We start from the raw sequence: 25868 nt of genomic DNA on the forward strand, positions 1-25868 counted from the left end.
ACATATTTTTCACTCTTCAGAATGAAACTACCCTTTAATGTTTTGGAGTAGAGTTTTAGGGTCTTTAATATTAGAGAAGTGATGTATGGCTGTAAATGCCAATAATAAACAAAGATCACATAATCAACATTTCAGTTGGAAAGGGCCTCTAGTGTGTGGTCTAGCCCATCTTCTGCATTGTCTGGATTAATTTAATTTAGAACAGCTGATAGTTGGATGTCTAGTGTAGTATTAATAGCTCCATTTTAGTACTAATGACTGCAGTTTCACAGCCTGCCTTGGCAGAATGAAAACATTCCAGAAACTGGGGATTTAAAGCCCTAGAGCCAAATTTTCTGCTGGTGTGACTTCAGCCTCTTCTCTTGTCCTTCTGGTTTCAGTAGTGCCCCAGAAATAGACTCATTCAATGACTGGTGCTTAAACCAGGGTATGGGACATGAGAAATACTGAAAATTTTCATCAGTTGCTCTTTAAGAAAAAACTGTAAATTTCAAACTGCATTGTACAAGGCTGCAAGGAAAACTAATAATGAAAATTATATTTTATTTGTACTTCCTATATTCAGTTTGCATGAATTTCTTTGACATATTTGATTTGAAAACCTTTATTCATCTTCCGTAATTCTTATACTTTCCCTTCACATATGAGAAGAGCAACATGATAAAATAGAGTATAAAAAAGCAGTGCTCCAACTTATGATATGCAGTTATGGAACTTTTGGTCAGGTGCTGCAGCACATGAGTGATAGGTAGAGGAAAAATTGTGCCAAATATTTTGTTGCATAGTACTTTACGTTCTGACCTCTCTGCTGAATTCACTGTTGCTGCCTTTCATGGAATGAGTTGCAGAAGTATGTTCTCCTGAAAAAGGCAAGACCAGAACTCTATTAATCAAAAGAAAGATGTACAAACACAGAAGAAATGTATGTGTTTTTTTTTTTTTTACAGAGAACTCTTTTTGTTAATCTGTTTGTGTTTTTTGTCTCTGCTACCTTGAGAGCTATTGGTTGAGGGGGCCTAATACACCTGTTTTGGAGTCCTTAAACATTGGTAGTTCTGGCAACCCCTTTTTGTCTTTCACAAGTATACGAGAGTTCAGAAACACTGCTTTGTATGTAATTTCTTAGTAAGAAATGTATAACCCTCATCATTCGTGTATGATTTGGTTTTTCTCTCCATCTAAGTTGGCGTCTGCTAAAGTTTAAGCTATCCCTTGTACTGCTTATCTCATAGGGAGGACATCGATCAAACTGCTGCTCCTAAGAATGAGGCTATTGTTGCACTTCATCCAAGGTAAAGACTTCTCTCTTGGCTTAGGCTTACTCGAATACTGACAGTCAATGTCACCAATTTTTGGGGAAAATGACTGCTGGCCTGGGCCAGCCTTAGGGAAAATGGCACCCTGGGTGAACTTGCATTTTGGTGTCCCTGGTCGCCGTGGGCATGGTGCCCCCCTCTCCCCCTGGCCGCTATGGGCTCTCCAGGCTCCCCTTCCTCCCTTTGCCCCAAAGGCCTGCTCCCCCCTTCATTTGCCCCTGCACCCACGTGAGGAAACTGACCTGGATGCACGAAGCAGCTGGTATTGCTGCTCGCTCCCCCCACGACTGCTGCTCCTTTGCCCTGCACACCTCTAAGAGGCTGTGAAGTGGGGAGCGAGGAGCAACATCAAGGCTCCCTGCATCCAGGTCACTTTCCCTGCCTGGACTGTGTAAGGAGAGGGCTCAAGAGCAGCAGCTCCTGATGTCTCACAGCCCAGGTGGGGAAAGTGACCTGGATGCAGGGAACCCTGGTATGTTTGTTTGGAGTGGGGACTGTGTGTGGGTGGGGGTGGGTAAAAATAGCTAACAAAAGCCAAAGCTGGCCAAAACACCAGCCATGTGCTGCTCCCACTAAAAGGGAACCATCACACTATCTTGTCCTTCACATTTCTCATATGAACTACCAGGGCTTCAATTAAATTTTTGAGCCTATCACCACCTAACCCCAATTAATAAATGTAACTTAATTTAAAAAGAAACTGCTGTTAGTAGGGATGGGAGGAAAGAAGACTTCCCACAAATCTGATCTACCTTGCTCCTTAAAGAAGGGGTGAGAAGCTGAGGTGATCATTGTGATACTGCACCTCATATTCGTCATAGTAATATTACTATAATATGGTTTTGGCATAATTATGATGCATTCTGTACAAGATAAGTCATGTGAGGTGTCACTGGAAAAGTTATGATTTTCTGAATATGATTACCTGGGTAACGCCCACTAGACAAGATGCTTTCAGTCTAGATTGCTGGTTGGGAATGGCCTATTCAGGGCAATGAGCCATTAGGGAAGATAATAGGCCTTCCTGAACACCCTCCAGACAGTCTGTAAGTAATGGCTGCTATGACTCTACAAGGATATGTGACCAGACCACATGATTCTGTACTCCATCTTGGGATGTCAGTATTTTTCCATAAACTGTTTCAAAACTTGGTTCCCAAACCAGAGTTCCTGCCATATGCTAAAGCTATATAAGGCAGGGAGTGACATCATCTGTTGTTCACTTCCCACACAAGAAGACTCCTGGAAACACTTGAGGAACAAAGACTAAACTGGGGGAAAGTGCTGGTCCCAGTCAGGAAAGAAGGAAGCCTGCCTGAAAAAGCTAACCTGAGACACTGCTTCAAATACTAACTAGTATATTAGGCTTAGATTGTGGTTTTGTTTTATTTCTTATGGTAATCTACTTTGAGCTGTTAGCTTTTAAGTGATTATAAGTGATAGCAATCTTTCTGTAGTTAATAAATCTATTGTATATTTTAGCTAAAACACTGTATGTTTGAAGTGCAAAGTGGAAAAATCTCAGCTCATGAACAAGAGCTGGTGCACGTCCACTTTACTTTGCAGAAGTGGCAAACTGGGGAATAAATTCATACTGGTCCGGTTTTCACCAGTGCAGGACAGTACAGCTCTGGTGTCTTAGGCTGGGGAGTGTACTGGCTGTAGCCTCTCTGTTGTTGGTTCACATGCAATGGTTGGTCAGGGAGCCTGTGTGTAACTGCAGCTGGGTGTGTCCATACCGGTGTGTATGCTGGTGAAAGTGTAAGACTGGGAGTGTGTCTGCAGCTTGTCACAGCAGCACAGAGTGAGAGGGAGTCCAGGCTTGTGGGTCAGAGGGCTCAGCCCAGTTCCAGGTGGCACCCAGGGGGGAACCCGTCACAATCAGTATTAGGGATGCATGTATATTAATATGTTGAGTGTAGTAGTTAAATGGAGCAGAGGGACTTTGTGACGTTCCCCTGGTGTTATCTGGACTGGCGATCTGCTAGGTCACTCCAATCCTTGACTTCCCTAATGGAGCCAGCCTTATCATGCTCTGCTGTGAGAACCCCCATTCCTGGGCTGCTCACACACAGCCTCTGGTGTGTAAGCTGCTTGGATTGTGCAACTAAATGACACAGCCAATATGTCCAGTCCCAGAAACAACCCTCGGAACCTCTGTCTTGCAGTGTCCAGTTATGACTGCTGGACGCTGCAAACTTATACGAGTTCGTCAGTTTAACAAAGAAATTGATATGCACCAGGCTTGTTATCTGACACGCTTCAAACAAAACACCCTGCTTCAGGTAGAATAAAGAAACAAATTTATTAACTACAAAGATAGATTTTAAGTGATTTATAAGTCAAAGCACAAGAAGTCAGATTTGGTCAAAAGAAATAAAAGCAAAACTCATTCTATGCTGATCTTAACACTTTCGATGCCCTTACAAACTTAGATGCTTCTCACCACAGGCTGGCTGGTTGCCCTTCAGCCAGGCTCTCCCCTTTGATCAGTGCTTCAGTTGCTTGGTGGTGATATCTGTAGATGGAGGTGGAAGAGAGAAAGGAAGAGCATGGCAAATGTCTCTCCCTTTTATCATGTTCTTTCTTCTCTCTAGGTTCCCCCCGCTCTCTTCAGAGTCAGCTGAGCATTACCTCATCGCAGTCTCAAACTGACCAAAGGAAGGGGGGTGACTCACTAAAGTGTCCAACAGATCCTTTGTTGTTGCCTAGGTCAGTGTCCTTTGTTCCTGTGAGGCTGGACTGGGTTTGTCCCATACATGCCCTGATGAGGTGTGAACTGCTCCTTTGCTCTTGGAGAGTTTTTGCCTGGGTTTGCCATGAGGACACATTTTCAGCCTCATAACTATATACATGAAATTACAACCTATAACAATGATTACTATAATATTACCATAACAATGCTCAGTACATCATGAGTCTTCTGAAGACACCCGACACAACAGACTTCGCATTAGATACCAAACAATCATAAGGCTGAACATGGGGTGTAGGGTGTTCCCACGGGGTAAAAAACATTACAGACTTAAAGTAACATTAGAGTGGAGGGGTGAAAAGCTGAAGAGCATCTTTTAGTATGATGATTTGGAGGTCTTCCTATTAAATAATAACTATATTGTGATGTGCTAATCCACTCTGCCTTCAGCCCTTATGTTTAGCTGAGGATACCATTATATTGTAAACAGGGCACTGTCTTAAATTATTAAAAATGTCCTTGAATAATAAGATCCAAGAAAATAACCCTGTGCTATTTTTTAAATATTGTACATTTCATCCTATGGTAGGAGGGTTAATACAATAAGACAACTCTTTTCATAGCACAGATGCTCAGTAATTCTTTCTTTTCTAATTCTTCTCATCCCTAGTGGTGGTTGTCCCCATTTCCTCATCAAGAAATAGTTGAAGCTTATTTTCTATGGTGTACCGGTTCTGAGGAATAGCAAACTTTTAGTAGCTTGACCTGGTAACTTACATCTGAACTTAAATGCACGAAGGTTTTGAAAAATGAACGAACTAAGCCCAATTTTTTTGTTACAAAATGTTGACAGTGATTTTGTTAGCAGCATTTAATGACTTTACTGTTTTTCACATGGAACATAAATCTTAACATGAACATTCCTTATCTACTTTACCATACGAAAAGTGTATATCTAGTGATAAGAAAATTGTTACTTTTGTTTAAATACGCTCTTTCTGTTCTTAGTTTTTTATGTTTGTTAAAAGTACTATTGTATAAGTAATTTCATGGTGGTGTCCCCAAGGGGGAAAAAATCTTCAGAACCTCTCTAAGGAGAGGTGCTGAAAGGCTTCTGAAACTTATATCTCTTCTCTGTCTTGGTTAAGGGGCTTGGACAGAGGGTTAAGTGTCCAGTGAGCTGCGTTGTCATCAGGCTGCAGAGAGTGATAACAAGGGAGAAGCTTGAAAGACTAAGGAGATGATGGTTAAGGGGGCGGAAAAAGTGTTTTATATAATAAGAGACTTAGTATTAAATTAAATAAAAATTTTGAGAGAACAGATGAACTGGGTGCACATATTGTTTGGCTCACCAGCATGGCTAGGCTAACCTGAGTGTAATATTAATATTGAGTTAATAGATGGCTTTTTCCTTTAATTACTCACTGGTTTGTTCTAAGGCTTAGTTCTTTGTATATATTTTTTTCAAAAATCAGTCAGAAGTGTGAATGTGCTTTTTCCCCTCCTTAGTAGACACAACAGCAATGTTGTAGACTAGTCAGTTTACTGGTATATTATACACCCTCTTTAAAAAGCTCTGTATAAAAACACTCATCATTCACTTACTTATTTTTAATAAAACCTACGCATAACCATTGGGTTTTTTTTTTCGTGGCTTCTTATGTACTTTTTTCCTCCCCTTGTCACAGGAGGAGAATAATATACGAATTGCCCTAAAAACTGTTTTTATTTTCAGAATGATTTTAGTTTAGGATAGCTGCTATTGTTCTGACTTACTTTTTTTTTTTAGGCATAAATTGACTCCAAAATTTCATTTTATACTTGTATTTAATGTGTTTTTGTTTTTTTTGTTTTTCATCTCTGGTATTCAGGAATTCTTAAGCACCAAAGTATTCCAATGTTTCCACAGTTTATTGCTATTTAACAGACTATCAGGTGTAATTTTTTTTTTTTTTTTGTTATAGTCAGGGACTTAGACATGCAACTACCATAACGAAATGATGTGATATGGGTGAAATGCAAAAAATATATCCTGCAAATGGAACAATGGATTAACAGCAATTTGACATATCTGTTGTGTTAAGCTACTGGTTTTTTTGTTTGTTTGTTTGTTTTGCATTCTTTGTATTGTTTGACTGTAGTAATAGTTTAAAATACTGCCTAGATTAGGATATTCTTTAGTGAATTTACTTGTCGATCATGGGTTATATTTGCTTCATAGACTAGTGTGTAGGGTAGCCATAATGGAGGTGGCTTACAAGTGGGCGTTACTGGCAGCCAGAAAACAAAATTAGTATGGACAACCCACAGTGTGTTTTGTTTAGTGTTTTGAATAAAATTGTGACTATTTTTAAATTTACATTAGTGCGTCTCTACCTTTTCATTAGTGATGTGCCCTGTTACCAGTGAGTGGTGTTGTGCTCAGGATGGATTGATTTAAATCACTAAAAAGGGAACCTTGATTTGCATTTCTACTTTTTAGCTACTTTCCTAAAGAAAGGTTGGTTGGTAACCATTAAAACATGCCGATTTGTAATCAAATATAGCTTTTATGCTAAATTTGATGGTACTTACTGTATCCTGTTGGTTAGCAAAATCTATACACATTTATTTAAGCAATTGCATAGCTTAACAGTTATTCAGATTCTTAATTCTTTCTCTTTTTGTTATGTTAGAAAATGATGGATAATGCATTTCTTATTTACAAGAGTAACTTTTTACTGGTGATTGAGTCAAGCTGCATTTGGATGAAAATTACAATTCAATTAAAAATGCATATAAACAGCATTTTACATTTTTTAAAATTGGTTTAAACAATTGCAACAACAAAACCTATCTTAAATGTTCTGCATGCATAAGGAGAGAAAGTAAGTTTATCAAAAATGCTTTGCATTTAAAATAACATTATCTTTGTTTAATAAATAATTATCTATAGTTAGTGAATAGAACTTATTTTTCTTCTCAACTTGTCCTTCAGGATTTTAGAACTACTGTAGTAGATCTCATCGTCTCACATCTAGTTTTTATTCATCAAGTGGAAGAGGAAAATAAGCTTTCCTGCTTTTTCAGCTGCCATTGGTTTCCTAACTTTGAGTGAGCTAGTCATCGAACTAAATTAGTTGATTAAGCTAAAAGGAAGAAAACACTCTCTGCACCTGCAGAAGAGGCTTCTGCTGTCAAAAAGATGGTTTAGCACAACAATAAATTTATAATTCTAGGTGCATATTGGGTGACTTTGACCAGCTATTTTTATACATTCTAGCACTACATTTGCTGCTGAAGTTATTTTAAATTAAAATGATTTTAATAGATTATAGTAAGTTTAGGCATTAACATAGGTTGTCAAACTTAAAATTTAAACATTTATTTTTAAAAAGAAAATTCTATTTAAGTATTTTGATATTTTTGAAATCCATTTTTATCCACCCCGATTGCGCATCTATAGGGAGAGAGTAACCACTATATCTTGATTTTTAGTGTACACAGAGTGTAAAATTCCAGTTTGATGGGTTAGTCTCTTGCAGGAGAAACACTGACACTTGTATATCTCAGTTTATCTAAAAGTTCTTGAATTCAAATGTAACCACGTAATTCCAATAAGATGCATATGAAACATTAATATATTTTTCAACAAACCTAAAGGAGAGTCTCAAGAAACCTGTATTTGAATGGAAACCTTGGTATAGTTTAATCAGTGCAGTCTGAAACAAGATACTTTCTAAACCATCTTATGCAACAGCTTTCACAAGGAAAACAGCATGTTAAAATTCAACGGTAACTTCAGTAGAAACTTTTTCTGCTCTCTAGTAATCTTTATCTGCAACAATTTACAATAAAATGTTAATACCTTTCCAGCTTTCTTGGTGCATGAATATACTCTCTTATAATTCCATTTCCTATTTATTTTCCTCTTTCCACTTTTCTCTAGTCCTAAAGGGAGAAAGTCATTTGAGTGCCTCTTAGGCCCGAGGCAGGCATCTTTCCCTTTATTTTTCTGTCTTTCCCCAAGTACCTCACATTCTTATGGGGTTGTAACTCCAGCAAAGGAGAGTGGTGGGATGTTGCTTCCCCTTGGCTAAGAGCAACCTTGCATTGCCCTCTAGTGACACTTTTCTCCTCTGCAGATAAGAACAGTGCATTCTTAATTTGTATTTGGAAGCAGCTGGCTGTGAAACTCAGATTTAACTTCAGATGTTTGGCCAAATGAACACAACAGTTCTAAAATGGAGAAGCCAGTTAAAAACGTGCATGTGCACCCAGCTATCCAAAGACTCTAATTTTAAAAGCCACATTTGTCCTTCTGTTTATGTGGCAAATTAAATTGCTTAGCATCTACTTCATTTGCCTCTCCTTCTAATGTGACTCAATAATATGTCACTTGATTAAAAATGGATGTCTCATACTTCTTGTACTTTTTTATATAGTTATCTCATAACATATGGTACATTAGAGGAGTAGTAGTGTTTAACATGTATATAGTGCTTTATATCCATAGATCTTAAAGCAATTTCCAAAGAGGTAGTAAATAGATACACTTTAAAGAGAGGGAAGTTGAGGTGCAGAGAAGTAAAATGCCTTGCCTAAGGTTGCAGAATGAGCCTCTGGAAGAGCTGGGAATAGTACACAAATTGTTGTGTATTATTTGTATTACCATAGTGCCTAAGAGCTGGTCACATGCTAGGCATTGTACACACACACGTACACACACACACACGCAGTCTCTGTTCCAAGGAGCTTACAATGTAGGTATAACACAAGCAACAACAAATGGAGATGGACAAACAAGGAAGCACAAGGATCAATGAGACAATATTGATTATTGAATAGGCTGCTGAGACCATGGGCTAACTGTTGTGAACATGTGTGGGGTTTTTTGTTTATCACAGCAAAAGAGTTCTAAGGAGGGATTTGAAGGTGGCTAGTCAGGTAGCTTTGCAGATGCTCACGGGGAGTGCCTCCTAAATCTGTGGGTCAGCATGGAACAAAGCATGAGGTACCTGTTTGAAAATTTAACAAGTGGACAATGGAAGCTGGCATTTTGGGCCAATCAGAGCTGTGTATTGACTGCTCCATAGGAAATAAGAGATGATAGATAGGGTAGGGATTGGCTGTGAAGGGCCTTGAAAGTAAAGTCGGGTTTCCTGACTGCCAGTGCAGTGTTCTATCCACTGGACAAGGCTGCCTGCTTCCCCTAATGTTTTAATTATGCTGTCTGTTTATCCTGATCCCCCACCATGGATCTGATTGTCCAATTGTCTTCAATGTAGTTGCATTTGTTGTCAGTTGCATCGCACAATATTGACTACTCTCGCTCCAAGCAACCATCAGGTCCATCCTTGTCTCATTCTATCCAAAAGGTACACACTAAGATAGTATTTCATTCATATGAATTGCGACCAGTGTCTTCTGATTGTGTCTTCGTTGTTTACAGATACACCCCCCTGCATGTCAATTTCCTGCTCCCTCAGGCTCGCCTTACCTTGCAAAATGAAAACATACATTTCAACAGATTAACTTTAATCTCACAGTAAATAGATCCTACTAGCTTCCCATGTTGTCCTTCTGCTCTTTTTCTATTCTCTACCCCTACCCAGTATTTTCAATGTTGTTTTAAAGATCCAGAAAATACAGTACAAACTTCCCAGCCCTTTTTGAAATAGAAATATGTTTAATTGCTGCTGCTTACAGAGTATTTTCCCTACCATATTTTAATTATGTAGTGACAAAATCATAATTCCTTAAAAACAGCGTAGTGGTGTAAGAACATTTGCTGGCTCTTTACTAACTTAACAGCCTCCAAACATTTAAGCAAGTCTTCTTTTGGCTCCACAACTTCTGCCTTTTTTTTTAAAAAAAACTTCCTATAATTATTGATGGATGATTTTATTTTATAGCACTGCACTTTATTTCTCTGCATTGGACCATGCTGAGTGTTGGTGAGAGAAGACTTCAATATCTTCTTTTCAGTTCCCAGGCAAAAAAACTCCATTAAATTGGAGTTAGGATTAAGAGTGCATGATGGTAATTTAAGGATAAAATTTCTTACAGGGATGTTTTAATTATCCTAAAACTAAGCATAACAAATCGAGGCAATTTAGCGTTAACATAACAAAAAAAAAACGCATACATGTTAAAGTATTAAATTGAATTAAGGCATCCAAAGAACCGTAACTCGGCCCTGTGTGATGCTGTTCAATAGTCACATGATTAAGGCATTTTAGTGTTTATGATCCCAAATCAGATGAAGCTACTTTAAGAACACATTAGGGTTTTATATATTTCCCCTTATGGTTTTAAGGATTAGATCCTAATAAGGCTACAGCTCCTTATTTTAAATGAAAGAAGTAGTTAAATTAGACTGGTTTACTTTTCCTATTCCCAGCTAATAAAGAAATCAATTTTAACATAAACTGTAGTGGTTTTGAGCAAGACATTGTGTTTGGAGGAAGTAAGTAATGCAAAATATCCTCAATACCACTTCTCATTGGTTCCAGCTAACTGTTTTCTTTTATCTAAGTTCCATTGATTTACTTGCATCCTGTTTGTATTAATTTGTATTCCTATTTCTCTTTAGTGACTTTCATTTTAATTTAACTGTTAGCTGGTATTCTTTTCTACTTTGCTAAACTATATTTTGATTTTTATTGCAAACTCTCACTTACCAGTGAAGAAATCAGATGTTATATTTTTTAAAAGTAAAAGTGCTGAATTTAGAGTCCTAGAAAAGAAGTTTATTGCTATAACATCAACTGTATGTTTGGTACTTTATAGAAAGGCATAAGAACCAGTTCTCACTCATGAAAAATGTGCCGTTTGGCTTGGTGGGGCTTGGAAGTGACACAGAACAGTGATGTTATAAACAGGCCTTGCCGGTTGTATAATTTTAATTTCCCTTTTCTTAAAGGAATAAAGATTTAAAAGAAGTGATGCTTTTGTTATGTACTCATTCACAAGTGAAAGAAAAGGCAATTGGCTCCTTTAAGGGTCTCTACTGCATTTGGGTTCCACTTACCTGAGTGGAACCAAAGAGGGATCAGGAAGTGGCCAAACCAGGTGATCGACAGTGTGCACTGTGGGAATGGGAGGATCTTTATGCCCCGTGCATTTGGCAAGGAACTCTCTCATGTCAGTTACCAATCAGCAGCTGAGGATGGCTGTAACAAAGATTCCAGTAGGGAAACTGAGGCGTGGTGTCCAAGATACATAGGCTGCAGCCGTGAGGTTGTGACCTACAATAGAGGGACCCATTACAGAGGGTGTCCATGGATACTAGGGGACACCACAGTCAAGGGGTCCTGACTCTCAGCTCTCTGAGAAGCAAAACAGAGGGCTTGTGTATACTGTAGACGCTATAGTGGCACAGCTATGGTACTGCACATACACTGCTGTAGCACTGTCATATAGACACTTGCTACAACAGCTGAAGAGGGTTTTCCTATCGCTGTAGGTGATAGTTCAGTTGAAGAAAGAATTCACTTGTCGACCTTGTGGTGTCTACATGTGGGCTTAGGTGAGTGTAACTGCATCTCTCATGGGTATGAATTTTTCACACTCCTGAGAGACATAGCTAGGTGTAAGTTTTAAATGTAGCCCAGGCCTTAAGAGGGAGTTGTCCTTGTGGGAGGAGCATGGTTAACCTATGGAGGGGAGTTGGTTTCCTCAAATACAGCCCAGGAATAGAGAGACACCTCCCCTGTTCCCACGCGTAGAGAGGATGTGCCATAGCATGAGGAAGACGGACGTAAATCCCTTTGCCACCTGACACTTGGCAGTAGGCTGCTTCCTCAGCAGACCCAATTTATTGAAGGGAAAAATAATGGAGGTTTTATGGACTTTTGGGACAATCTTAATGCAATAGGGTTTCCTGGAAGGATTGGACGCCAGAGTCAGATTGGAAAGTTGAGCAGTGCTCACTGGATTCAGAAAGGGATGAGAGCATAACCAGATAGAAGCTCTCTCCTGTCCTTGTGGCAGTGGCTACCTGCAAGAACTAGGTCAGGGGTCAGAGAGGAGAGTCAAGCAGTGATCCACATTGATAAAGGCCAGCTCAGGTCACTTAGTCTGAGGTGGGTGGAATTTGGTAGTTGGTGCTGAGAGCCAGTGAGGAGACCATTTGGACACAGCTAGACCTCTGGAAGCTTGGATCTTGATTGGCCAATTTTGTCTGAGTGTAAAGTAGCTAGTACACCTCTACCCTGATATAACGTGGTCTGCAGGAGCCAAAAAATCTTACCGCGTTATAGGTGAAACCGCGTTATATCGAACATGTTTGGCCTCAAGCATTTCCATTATTATTACAGTATTTGACACAAGAAGTTTTATTCTTGATGTTTTAGAAAGGGCGCATTTGATGTCGTTCTTCACATCAAGCCTGGGGTCGGGGCTCGCAGCCCCACGTCTCTGTTGGGGCTCGTAACTTGCAACCGTGCTCTGGGATTGGGGCTCGTGACCCCCCATAACCAGGTTGCGACCCCCAGTTTGAGAACGAATGTTGTAGATGAGACATTTTTGCTTTACCGCATTCTATCTGAATTTGTGTTATATTGGATCGCATTATATTGGGGTAGAGGTGTACTTTAAATATTCAGGTGTATATAGTCAGGGGGTGTTCTACTTCTCTATCAGGGTTAGTAAGTGCTTGAGCAAAGAAAGATTTTAAAAAGGTCTTCGGAATTTAAGGATCATAGAGATCTGAAGGACTGTTACCTTGACTCTAAGTTAAAAACCAATTAAAGGATGGCAAGGTGCGTCAAAATGCTATAACAGTGTGCGGACATTGGGATTTGTTGCAGAGGCAGTCTCTATTAAGATTAATAAGGGATTCAGCAAGGAAGGATTAAGATAGGGTTTGGAATTCAGCAGGGTGGATAAAAATCAATTTTAAAATAGATTATTTAAATTAGTTTTTTAATTTAAATTACATAAGTTTATTTTTTAAATAACAATCTGTTCTAGCAGGCATTGAACAGCTCTGAACATAGTTACAGTCGGGGGGAAAAATGATGCTTATAGTCTATGGTTTTCACATATTTATAGCTTTCTGAAACAATGACCCTTTAGCTGAAATTTCCAAAGTTTAATGCCTTCCTGAAGACGGTTTGTTTTGTTTGGGTTTTTTGAGTATTTAAGCAAAAATATTTTGTCTTTTATCTGGCAATGGTGGAAAAATAGTTTTTGTTGCTTTAAGTACTTGATCTCATAACTTTGATACTGCATTAATGCATCCACAGAATAGTTGCATTATAGGTAGCAAGTACAAGCTTGCACTACACTACACCATCTTATCATTGTCTCATGATCGGAGAGGAAAACCACTGTCTGACACTCATTTATTGCTTGTCGTCTTTGCTGAGACTGCCAGCAAAGTTATCAAATGTTAAAATGATTTTTCTGATGTCACTGAAACCTGTTGGTAACCGTTTCAACTCAGAAATGCCACTGGCTGGATTTGAGTTTAGTGACTTGCAGGTGATCTTCTGAGCTATCCTGACTTCCAGCAGAAGTTTTGGCATGGTTATTTTAAGTACTGTATTTCAAAAGGAAGAGGCAATCTAGGATACAGAAAATATTCTTGATTTAAGTTTAGTCTTCATTAGCGCTTAGAGGCAATGTTATATTTATCTCATAGCAAACTGAAGTCCCTGATGTTGCAATGAGTTCCCCTGTGGAAGAGTTACAGCAAAGAATTAGATAAACAATATCAGTTATGTCAAATTCTCAAATATTTTCTTCTTGGTTTTCTACACATTTAAATATGGTGCCATTTATACCCTGACAACTTTTGCTTTTTTTGATTTGGCTTGGGTTTTTTTTACTATAACCCAATAAGCAGATGTCTGTTCATTGATTTTCAGAACTTATGTAATAGTTTGTAATAGCTTATCTAAAGTGTAATAGCTGGTAATAGCTTATCTAAAGTGATCATCAAGTTGGGCCATTTCCAGCACAAATCCAGGTTTTCTCACCCTCCGGCCTCCCCCCCAAAACTCACTCTCCTGCTGGTAATAGCCCATCCAAAGTAACCACTCTCTTCACATTAGTTTGTATGTAGTCTCTAAGGTGCCACAAGTACTCCTTTTCTTTTTCCAAAAGAAATGATTCATGAGTAATTTGATATTTTACAATAAGAAATAGTAAAGATACTAGTTTATATCTATTGCAAATTCAGATGAAACCCAATAAAAAGATTGGGAAGGAAACATAGCTAGCTGTTGCATTTTTGTTGGCCCTGGGGGGTTAAAGTAAACTACTAATTCTGTGTGGAAGAAAGCTGGCATTGTGGAGGATGCTGAATTCTCTGACATCTGTTCGTTGCGTTTTGCATCACTTAGTCAATTGTGTACTGGTTCATCAGTGTAGTAAAGGAAAAACAAATGAACTGAAGTTTAGCAGTCAACACAATATTAGTATGTATTGAAGCAGATGGTAATTTAGTATACTTTAATGTGTCTGTACTTTTGGTAAGTGTAGTGTTTAAAAAAACTTGCAAAGACCAACTCCCTTACCATAAGTACATTCCTGCCTGAAAATCTCACTTATGTTTCACTCCCCGCCAACCACCTGTTTGAAAGTTGTTGGAGGCACCTGACTAGCCAGTTGACATCCACAGCATTCCTGATCTTAGCTGCCAGCCAAAGTGAACGCAGTAAATGCAATTTGTTTTCATCCTTTTAATATATAGGCTCCACTTTGAATGGAACTGACAGTACACAAAACATGTATATATTGTATGCATTCCACTTTCCAACTGTAAATTTTCAGTACAAACAAGAACTAGTTGCAGAACTGCAGAATGCTGAAGGTTCTGCCAGTTTCCTGTAATGAACTTTGAGGTTATATTATATGTAGAAAGAATTAATTGCATATTTTCCATTTTTTCCCTAATTGACATTCTGAGCTGTTTTGTGCTTTTAAATAGTTGCCTTATTTTTGAGAACAAGATACACAGCCCTTTGGCAAAATTGCTACTATACTGCAAGCTTGCTTTCTGGGCTACTTCACACAGAGCATTTGTGGTGTTCATTGCTTTTTTCCCCTCATTTTTCTCTAAGTATTTTTCTCTTTCTTCTGGGGTGGAAGAAAACCCTTAATCTTTTATAAGTGAAATTGTGATTTACATTAATTTAAACTTGAAATTGGTGCCTGAGAAACTTTTGAAACATTGTACTGTTGTAAATTCTAAACTAAAACATCTGAAATATTTGATGTGGAGACAGAAGAGAATCTCTGTCATTTGTCTGATATTCATTCTGGTGGCTTAGTGCTAATTGTACTATTTGGGAAAACCCTTTGTTGCAAATATATTTTTGTTACTCGTGTGAACCCAGGAAATCCTAGCATACAAAGCTTGATAATTTCAATTGTTACATTACTGGAGATGGTGCTTCTAAATAGCTTACCACTAATAACATTTGGATATGAACCAGTAACTCAGATAGTAACTTTTACCAGACTTTTTCAGTATATCATACTTTATACAACTCCATTTTCTCAGCAGTAGATATTCAGAAATAGCTCTGCACGCAATTATACGTGCGTGATTGTGGATTTTTTCTTTGCTTTTGGATGTGCCAAATCAATTTCTCATTTAATTCTGTTTCTACTATATAACATCTCCAGAAAGTAAGAGTGCCTCACCACCATCCATGCTATGTACTGAATAAGGCAATGGTTCTCTGGATAAAATGCTATATGCCCATGTAATTAAAGACTGTATCAATTCTGCTCCCTTGTGCATACATACTAAGGTTGTACAGACCATCTTAATTTTGGTATTTCTTGACTTCTGACTTCTTGACTTTGCAGTCTTAACATTTTTAATATAGTTTATGTGTAAGTATGTAGATTTAAAAAATAAAAGCAAATTCTATTATTTGCAACTGTATAATTCACAGTCCACCCTCAATCATAAATATCATCAAGGTACCTTGGACTTTCAGTACTTTAATATGAGCCTCTATCGCTGAGGTTAAAGTAGTAACTACCGTTAGCTAGCAGCGGAAGACTATTCTCCTATATGAACTAGGTATTAGTGGAGCACAGGTGACCCACTGAAACAGTGTGCAGAATGTACTACATCTGAGGCAGGTTTTGGGTTCTATTCTCAGCCATGTGACTTTTTAGTGGGGCATTAGACCTCAATTAGTAAAGGTTACAACTACTCAGAATCAACACTGATCAGTAGAAGTGTATCTAGACATCAGTTTTCTAGTTACCAGCTCTGTGCACCAACTCCTTACGCACAGGGTATTTTGATGGGGGAAAGCATCATGATTCACCTTTGTTTTCTCCAGAGGCTTAGTGCTCTGAGTTGCTGAAGCACAAGACTGGAGCTGTGAATGACCAGTACTGATGAAATTTTGTTGCTTTCGGCAGCAAGCCAGGAAGAAGGTGTAGTGAACAAAACACAAAATAAAAATAGTGGATTTTTTTTTTTTATTTATAACCTGGCCAGATATGATTGGATTATCACTGGGTCTTTCTAGTGCCAGTCCTGCAGCTTTTCAAAAAATGTTTGGAAGAATTTTCATAAGGTAATGGGTTGACAGTGTTAATACAGGGGTAATTACTGCTATCCCTATAGTATCTGATAAATATTTAGTGTTTGGAGAGTGATTTTGATATGTACGATTCTACGTAAGTGCCAAACTTTTTTTTTTAAAATACAACCTTCTTTCAGTAGTTGTGGCTGTGTGGATATACTGTTGTTCCTGAAGAACCTGTTAAAAGATAAATACAAGCTTCTCTGATAACTTTCACGAATGCTAAATCCTCCTTTTTTTGTCTTTTGGCAGCAGAAAATATTATCCTATCAGTTTAATTTACTGTCTAGGAGTATACCAGAGTCAGTTGTCAGACCATTCACACTGGAAAGACTAAGATTATTTTTGCTGTGAGAAAGGAAAAGACAATCCTGTTTTTAAATAAGATATTTACAACACGCAGTGAGATTAAGAACTCCCATCTTTTTACAATCGCCTATCAATTAACAGTCCATATGTTTCTTTGTGAAATAACTACTGTTTTTCTCTTGGCTGTTCCTTCAAAAAGTTGACATTTTATGAGGTTGTGGTGGTAAACTGATTTACGGTACTGAGTGTCACTTCAATAATACAGTTGTAGATGCTCTATGAAACCTTTAGATGTCAAATTAAGTTAGACAAGAATAAGATAACTAATTGTGTTATCCTATTGTGACGTAAGTTTTCTGTACCATAGCTGAATCATAGTAGGAAGTAATGTTGATTGAACATTCAAACAGTGTTGTTTGGCGCTCCTAAAGGGTTAAAACAGATAGGAATTGCTGTACTGGTCCAGATGAGCTGTCTATATACCGTAGACTTCTGTCTCTGACAGTAGTCAGTATCGGATGCTTTAGAAAATGGTGCACAAAACCATTAGTGGACAAATATTGAATAACTTTGTCCACAGGGAAATATTCTTTCTGCCCTCAAGCAGTTAGTAGTTGGCTTATGCCAGACTACTTAACTTGTCTAAACCTTCCATATAATTGATGCTGTCCATATAAATGCATCTTGCATCTTTTCCTCAATTTTCTGTGGCAGGGAGTTCCACAGGTTAATTACATATTGTTAAAATTCTTTTTTCAGTCTTAATTAGTTCTTTCAATTTAATTTAATATCGTCTTGGTTTTTGTATTAAATAGGATTGTCTTGTTTTCCTTCTCCATGTCATTCTTTATTTTATATATCCCTACAGCATTCCCTCTTCTTCACCTCCTCTCTAACCTAAACAGACCCAATATTTTGATCTGTCGTTGCATGGAATTCTTTCCATTCTTCTAGTCATTGTAGTTGCCCATCTTTGGCTTTCTTTTCTTTCTGCTATATCTCTTCTGAGATGAAGTGATAGGACCCGAACACAGTAGTCGAGGTGGTGTTCCACCGATATATTGCATATGATAGTGTTATAATATTTTGGCCTAAGTTCCGTCCACTGAAAAGCCCCTTTGATTGTTTCTCTAACCCTGAACTAGAGTAGGAGAGTCAGACCGTTACTGGAGAGCATAAGAAGACTAGAATTTCCTTCAATGAGAGCTCTCAAATCGTCTTTTAAATACTAATTTAAACATGGCCCTGCATTTCTTCACTGACCGCTTTGATTAGCCTGCTGGTCTTAAGGTGCTCCAGCAGCTTTTTCCATTTCCTCACTGCTCTGTAACTAAATGTGAGATAGTGGAAAGGGCAAAAGATCAAAATTAACTAGCAAGTAATGTTTTTCCTACAGTTCTGAAAGGCACCAAAGAGGAGGAGTCCTTATTTCTTAAGGAGAGAAATAAAGGACTCATTGAGAAGTAAGTCTAGGTTTCACCTTTTGTGGTTCAGTCCCGGGTTTACCTCAATCCTACCAATATGAAAGCCTTTCAGTCACCCTCTGAGCATAGAGAGGGTGACAGTGAGTTCACAACTGCCATAATACCTCATTGTCCTTTGGAATTACTTCTCTGCCATTCCCTTGCCACTTTGATCCTTCCTCAGCCAAATTTGTGAAAAGTTTAAGTAATAGTTTTGGAACATCATTAAGATGGGGCTTAATTTATATTGTAAATAAGAACAGGAATAAAGTGTCTGATCTGCATTTTGAAATGGCTTTGTGATTTATAATTTTTCTGATTATTACATAAGCATGTTTTATAATTAATTAAATTGGTAATAATGCAAGCACCAAATTGCAAAGCTATTTAGGACTTGTTCAGAAACATCAAGTCTTTTATAATATTCATTTTTACTAATTTTTTGTTACATACAACAGTTATTCCTTAATAGCATTGTCAGTTTTGGTCGGCCAGGAGTTGAATGCTACTGCCAACATGACAGTGAAGCTGCAGTAATCCAGCTCCAGTTCCTGATTAATGAGGTTTGTAAAGAGTTTAATCTTTACTGTCATTCAAAAAGAATGTACATCATATATTTAAGGCTGTGTTTTTAAAGCATTCAAATACAAATAAGAATATGAATTACTGTTTCATATATTTATCGAATAGTAATAATTTATTCATTGTCCTTATATATTAACTTTGTTCTTGCTCTGTTCCAAGAAAAAAATACAGGTGTCCAAAAATAAAGTACTAAAGTAATTTTCTCTTTGGGGTATTTTATCACAGTAAACAACATAATAATGTTCATAGGTTTTCTTAGGAAAAACTATGGTCAAACATTGCAGAATGGATAAGCTCGAAAGCTTGTCTCTTTTACCAACAGAAGTTAACCCAGTAAAAGATGTTACCTCATTCACCATCTTTCTAAACATTTGCCAAAGCTATTTAGTCTGATCTTTATTTAAAACATTGTTAATTGAGTAGCTACACATCTGGAATTTAAAGGGACACCATTAATATGAAAGATAGGTCATTTAAAAGAGATTAATTTATCTACATCTGCTCCAGAAACACCTTGCCAATTTTTGTGGCTTAACAATTCTGAGTTTTAATTTATTTTTTGCTGTCTCTTGTTGCTTAGTTCAGACAGAGGAAACTAACAAAAATGCTGTCACATGTAAGAAGTAAACCAGCTGGAAAAATAAAAATATTTGTTTTCCTGTAGGCTCTTAAATAATTTACTCAGAGATGTAATTTGTAAGAGTTAGTAGGTGTTAACATTGTCAGACAGAACTGGTAGTTTAAAAAACAAACCTTTAATTTATAAATTTTGTGGTAGTTTCAAGAATATTCATGAAATGTGATACAGTAGTTCTGGGATCTTACGGAACAAACTACTGTTTTTTCTTGAGACATTGATGTAAAATAACCGTTATAAGGGATATCAGAAAACTAAATAGTTTTCTGAAAAGTGGTAAATATTTTTCTAAATGCTCCCTCAGAAATATCACCAAAAGCTTTATTACTTTCTACAAGGCAATATGTGACTTATTTAAGAATTAGTCTTTTTTTCTGTGGTGAAATACACATAGTATATTGTATTTAATGTGATCCAGTAGCTTAAAATATGTACCTTCTCAATAAATAAAACTGGTACTCATTTCCATGTTTTATTAATGTTCTTATTACATTTACCCCAAAAGTAAATTTTTAAAGTTGAAGCTGTTACTTTAAGTAGTAGTATAAATTTACTATAGCACTTTTCAGTTTGAATGATGGTCTTGCTATAAAATTTCTTCACATTGATGTTGGTTAAACAAGTCTCTGGAAACTGAATATTACACAAGTGAAAGATAGTATAAACTTTAAATGTAGATGAACATCTGAATGATCCTTTTTCTCAAGGGAGCTCTTGTGAGTGCCTTGGCTGATGACACCTTACACCTATGGAATTTGCGTCAAAAGAGACCCGCTATACTTCATTCACTCAAATTTAACAGAGAAAGGTAAGAATTGGGTCATAATCACCTGCATATGTATATTTTTAAAAATATATGAAGTGTGTGTGTGTGGGTGGGGTGGGGTGTAAATCTAAAGAACAGATTGATTGAACAGCAAACTATCTCAAGAATATTTTACCTAAACTGCTACAGATTAAGGTTCTGGTCCTGCAACTGACTGTATGGGCTTGAGTTGCAGGATAATTGGGACCTAAGTTAGTTGAATCAAGTAGAAACACTAACATATTTAAACACCCTTTTATTTTTTACAGTTACTTACAATTCAATTTGTCTGATAAGAATGAGTGCTAAAGATAGTCACCATGATGAAAATTACTTGCAGCTTGATCCAAAACACACCTAAGTAAATAGAATCTTTTCATAGAGTTAATGGGCTTTGAATTTGACACTTCACAATCAGTTGTATTTACATGTTCGGTGTATCCGAGTAACACTGGTACTAAAAATATTTTTAGTGTTACTAATCTCATTAGACCATTTAAATCATCCTTGTATGTGAGACACTGAGTTGGCTTTCAAAGTGGGATTTCAATTTTTTTATTGAAAAATCCAAAATATGTATTGGAGAAAAGTAGAAAGGGTTGATAAACTTCCTTTGAAATTAAAAGGAGTACAAAAAATAAAAAATTTGTGGCCTAGAAAACTAGATGTCATTGAATATTGAAGTGCTACTCTTAAATTTTTTAAATGCTAAGAAGTACTAAAGGATGCATAAGTAGATTGGGTACACATTCTGTAGTAGTTCATTAATTTTGCTTTGTGCTGTGAGAGGAGCTGAGATAGTTGGCTCCTGATTTTATAGTAGACTAATATTTTTGTTCCAAAACTCGTTAAGGAGAATGTTATGATTAGCGTGAAACACAATAGTGTTCACCTATAATTGAAACGGAGGTTGCTGCACTGACTGATGGGATTGAATAGCCTTGTTTGTAGTACTTAAGACTGATCCTTAATGTCTCATACTTTGTTTATTTTTACATTTGGAGTAAGTTTATAGTTAAGGCTATGTTTTAGTCAGGGTTATTTTTAGTAAAGTCATGGACAGGTCACGGGCAGTAAACAGGTTTCAGAGTGGTAGCCGTGTTAGTGTGTATCAGCAGAAAGAATGAGGAGTACTTGTGACACCTTAGAGAGTAACAAATTTATTTGAGCATAAGCTTTCGTGGACTAAAGCCCACTTCATCAGATGCAAAATTCACGGCCTGTGACCTGTCCATGACTTGTACTGTATACCCCTGACTAAATCTTGCAGGTGTGGGGGAGAGGGGGGCGCCACGAATGCTGGAGGGGGGGTGGGCAGCACAGGGGCACCGCGGGTGTTTGGGGGCAGGGAGTGGAGGCAGTGCCGAGAGCTGCCTGGCCATGCCTCCGCCTAGGAGCTGAGGGATGTCGCTGTTTCCGGTAAGCGCCGCCTAGAGCCCTCACCTCCCCCCAGCCCTGAGCCCCCTCACATACCCAAACTGCTGCTGCTGCTGCGGGGAGGGGGGCACAGTGGCCCAAGACTGCCTCAGCAGCAGCTGGTGCGGCTGGCCCGGGGCCACCGGAGCTGTTCAGGCGGCCCCCAGGGTCAGCCGCACTGGCCGCTGCAGAAGTCACGGAGGTCATGGAAAGTCACGGAATCTGTGACCTCTGTGAAAAACTCGCAGCCTTATTTATAATATAATGGAGTCTGATAGTTTTAACTGTCTCTTTACATTCAAACTTTACTATTTAGTGAGAATCCTAACAAAAATAAACATCAGTATCTAAACACATTAAGATTATACAAATGCTAGACACTGGAAGACAGGTGGGGAATTTTAAGAATGGTTTTATGTATTGTGGATGTTGACTGTAGTGTCATTAGCATAAGTGTGAGCTTTCTGATAAATGTGTGAATCTTCCACAGCTAAAAAAGACACATTCAGAATCATACTTGTGAATTTAAGCAGGATAAAAGCAAAGTAGATAACCAAATGTGAGCAATCTAGCAAGAGCTGCAAAGACAAATTTTGCTGGTTCTCTGGCAGTGCACAATTGTTTGTGTGTCACTATCAAAATTATTTTATTTACACAATTAAATTAATTTCAAAGTCTCTAAAGTAGATATCATAGGTCTGCAAAAAAAAATGGTCTCTTGACCTATGAAGTGATCAGAATACTCTCTAAAACTCTAATAAATGCCTCCAACACTACATTCCTATCTGGTATTGTGGGATAAGTTTTACCAACTTCCTTGAAAGGTCAGTTTTTTCTTTTGACCATATCATTTATAAAACAAAACAGACTCCAACTCTGTTAGGGGACAGAAAGGTGAAGGATAATTGTATTATGATTACTACTGGGTACTATAGGTATATTGAAGACAAATAATTCTAAATCCTCATTCTTGGAGTCTACAGTACTCCTGGAGAGGATGTATGTTGAATTTTTTTTTTTTAACTGGATGATATAAGTACTCTTAGTAAGGTTTGTATTTGTATTTACAAGTTGATATTTTTTCATTATTTTGAAGTAGATACTTTACAATGCCTTTGCTTGGATCAGCTAATTTCTTAGGGTTTTTTTGTACAATAAGTGAAGTTTACCCATGAGAAATTTCCTGTGAGCAGAGTTGACTGACGTGTGAATTGAGGACAACCTATGACAACCTAATAATGAAAAAAAACTTCAAAATTTTATCGATATTTTTACTTGGATTAGGATTATTTCCTTATAATTTACACTAATATCTCAAATATCAAATACTAGAATTAATCCTTGCACTAATCTCTTATGTAGTTATCAAAGTACGGCAATGTGTTGCTTCAGTAGCAAACTCACTTAAAAACATTTAAACGTTATTTAATATCTACACAATTACAGTTCAAATGCCAGTATACATATTTTATCCAAATTGAAGAACATCATAGAAAAAGCTACATCTCCCTTTTTTGCCCTTGCATGGTAGCACAAGAATGCACAGCCCTGAAGCATACTGCTATTCCAAAGAATCCAACATTGAACATTTGGAGCACTTAAAAGGGGCACGTGTGTGTCCTCTGACAGTGGAATCTATACTGAAAACAACTCTTAAAGAATGACAGTGGCTGTAGGATAAGTAAGCATTTTTTCCCTAGATAATTGTTCCAGTGATTAATTACACATGATTATTTCAAGTTTGAAAGAAAGATAAATTTTTTAAAATTTCAACTTTCAGCTACTGGTTCTTATTAAACCATTGCTTGCTAAATCAGAGCCTTCCATGTTTGGCTATCTTACCCTTGTATATGTGTATTTCTCTGAGAAACCGTGTCTGAGATATAGAAATAATAAACTGCTGTTCAGAGGCATGTCTCCAAACATGAGAATATCTAAGTGTATAGAATATGGGTGCTGTGAATGATTGAAATACAGATGTTGAGGCAATTTGTAATTGAGAAGACTTCCATTGAAGCAGTGCACAGCAGCTCTTAGGATTGCCACTAAATTAATAACTGTTATATGACAGAAAAACTAATGGAACTATAGTATGTAAAGAAAAAGAAATTTACAAGATGCCAAATGTATATTGAGGAATGTAGAAATATTTTGGTATTATATTTGAGAACACAAATCATTAATAATACAACTGCGTTGTAGTGCATACAGAGTAGCATCCTAAACTTTGGCATTTAATGACTTTTTGGTGCTTAACCATTCAAGCTTTATCCTTATTTTTTTTAATAGTCACACAGACTTCTCCACATAAGACACTAAACATGACAACTGTTTCCTTAAGACTCACTACAGTCAATTCAAAACCAAAACAGCAAACATCAACCTTTTTATTTTTCAGATATTTGTAATAAAGGAGAGCAGAACTCTTCTGAAAATGTTCTGTCTAGAGATTTTTTAGAATTGGTAGAAATGACAGTTGGCAATACTTTCTTATGCTTCATTCACCAAAGTACTCGCCACAGTGATAATTTTTAACTAGTGGCAAATAGACCTAATTGTGTGCTTGTCAATATATAGTGCATATACTACATGTATTCTTTGTACGTTATAGTAAATACATGGGAAATGTCTGTGTCACAAGGAAAATATATACACTGCAGATCCAAGCTGGTCTATTGGATTCAGTCATGAAACTCTCACAGGGACAACTCCTGGGGTCATGGTGGCTCAGGAAGAACTCCCTGTGTATGCTCAGAGCTAGTGTGATGCACAGTGGACGATGACAGACGGGTCAGATGCTGAAAGAGACAAATACTCCCAAAAGCATATACAATTAGAATTTAATTAGTCATCAGCTAGAAATTGAAAAGCACCCTTAGGTTAAACTGGTTGATAGCATTGGTGCTACTTAATCTTTCTCTAGACATTTTCTAAGGAAATAGCTCTTGCCTTTCCCCACCCCAACCCCATATTCTGGAACTATCATAGGTAGAAATTGAAAAATAAGGAAGGAAGACATGATGGGGGGTGGAAATGAAATAAACACAGCCTATGATGAATTCTGTTCTTTATGGACTGTATATTCACCAACAAAAAAAGCTTGTTAAAGGAGAGTTAAGGTTGTTTATCAGTGCTTTGTACCCTTCCAGAGCATGGAAGCTGGAAGCTAAAAACAGAAAGTTCTCAGAACCAGTAAGAGTACTCAACCACACAAAAACAGAGACATTAGGAAAAGCCGGGAAATTGACCGGCAATTTAAAGTGAAGGTTGTGCTTCCTGAAAATCAGCAAGAGCATTCTTAAATGGCCAATTTTAAAAATTAAAAAATTTAATCAAAAACACAAAACTTATTCTGCACTTCAAGTGCTGTAAATTTGTAGAGGATACGCTATTTTTCAGTATAACCAAGGTTTACTCTCTGCTTTATTTCAGTGCAACCTGAAGCATAGCCTAAAGCTCCTCTGTTGTATCCATAATGAAATATGTAAGACATCTTAGGGTGCACTGGTACCATGTTTGTTCAAGAGGATGTTGTATATTGGAAGCAAATGATACCCTAAAGTGTGTAGTGATATATTTAATCATCTGTGCTTTATATTGCGGGGAGGAGGGGAATGTCCTTCCAACAGGGAAAAATAAAGACAAAGGCTTTACTAGTCCCTGGGCCTCAACCATAGTTCTGGATGAGAAAATAGATGGCAGCACCAGATTCTGTGTGGAGTCACTTTAAAGTGGAAGTGGATCGAAAATACAAAGGAAAAACTACTTTCACAGCAGGTCAAGGCCTGCGATAACTTGAAATAATTGTTTTGCTTGTGCAATGCACCAGACACTTTTGACAGACAACTGGAGAAAGTATTACATGGCATGCCTCTTTCAGCTGCTTGTTTCTATATTATATCTTGGTGAACATGTATTGATTGACAAATGGTCTGTGGTAAACAGAATGTTTCCAATCTGAAATTGAACCGCCAAAATGTGAATTGTTTCAAAATGGAGTAATTTATCTTGAGCACACAATCAGTGTGGAAGGAATTTCCACTGATAAAAAGAAAAATTGAAGTTGTACAGATTGGCCGTCTCCCAGGACATTCATAGAT

At 37.4% G+C, this 25868-nt stretch overlaps 1 protein-coding gene across 6 annotated transcripts in view; it reads left to right on the forward strand.

Moving 5' to 3' along the window:
* The window catches only part of STXBP5 (syntaxin binding protein 5), a 179190-nt gene that overhangs the window by 15677 nt on the left and 137645 nt on the right, over nucleotides 1-25868 (forward strand). For all 6 annotated transcript variants that reach the window (XM_048844300.2, XM_048844299.2, XM_048844302.2 and 3 more), the window contains exons 3-4: nucleotides 18807-18888; nucleotides 20255-20355. In XM_048844300.2, coding sequence (XP_048700257.1) covers nucleotides 18807-18888; nucleotides 20255-20355 — 183 coding nt within the window. The remainder of the gene's footprint in view (nucleotides 1-18806; nucleotides 18889-20254; nucleotides 20356-25868) is intronic.

The sequence above is a fragment of the Caretta caretta genome, chromosome 3 (assembly GCF_965140235.1).
Source record: "Caretta caretta isolate rCarCar2 chromosome 3, rCarCar1.hap1, whole genome shotgun sequence".
Classification (NCBI taxonomy): Eukaryota; Metazoa; Chordata; order Testudines; family Cheloniidae; genus Caretta; species Caretta caretta.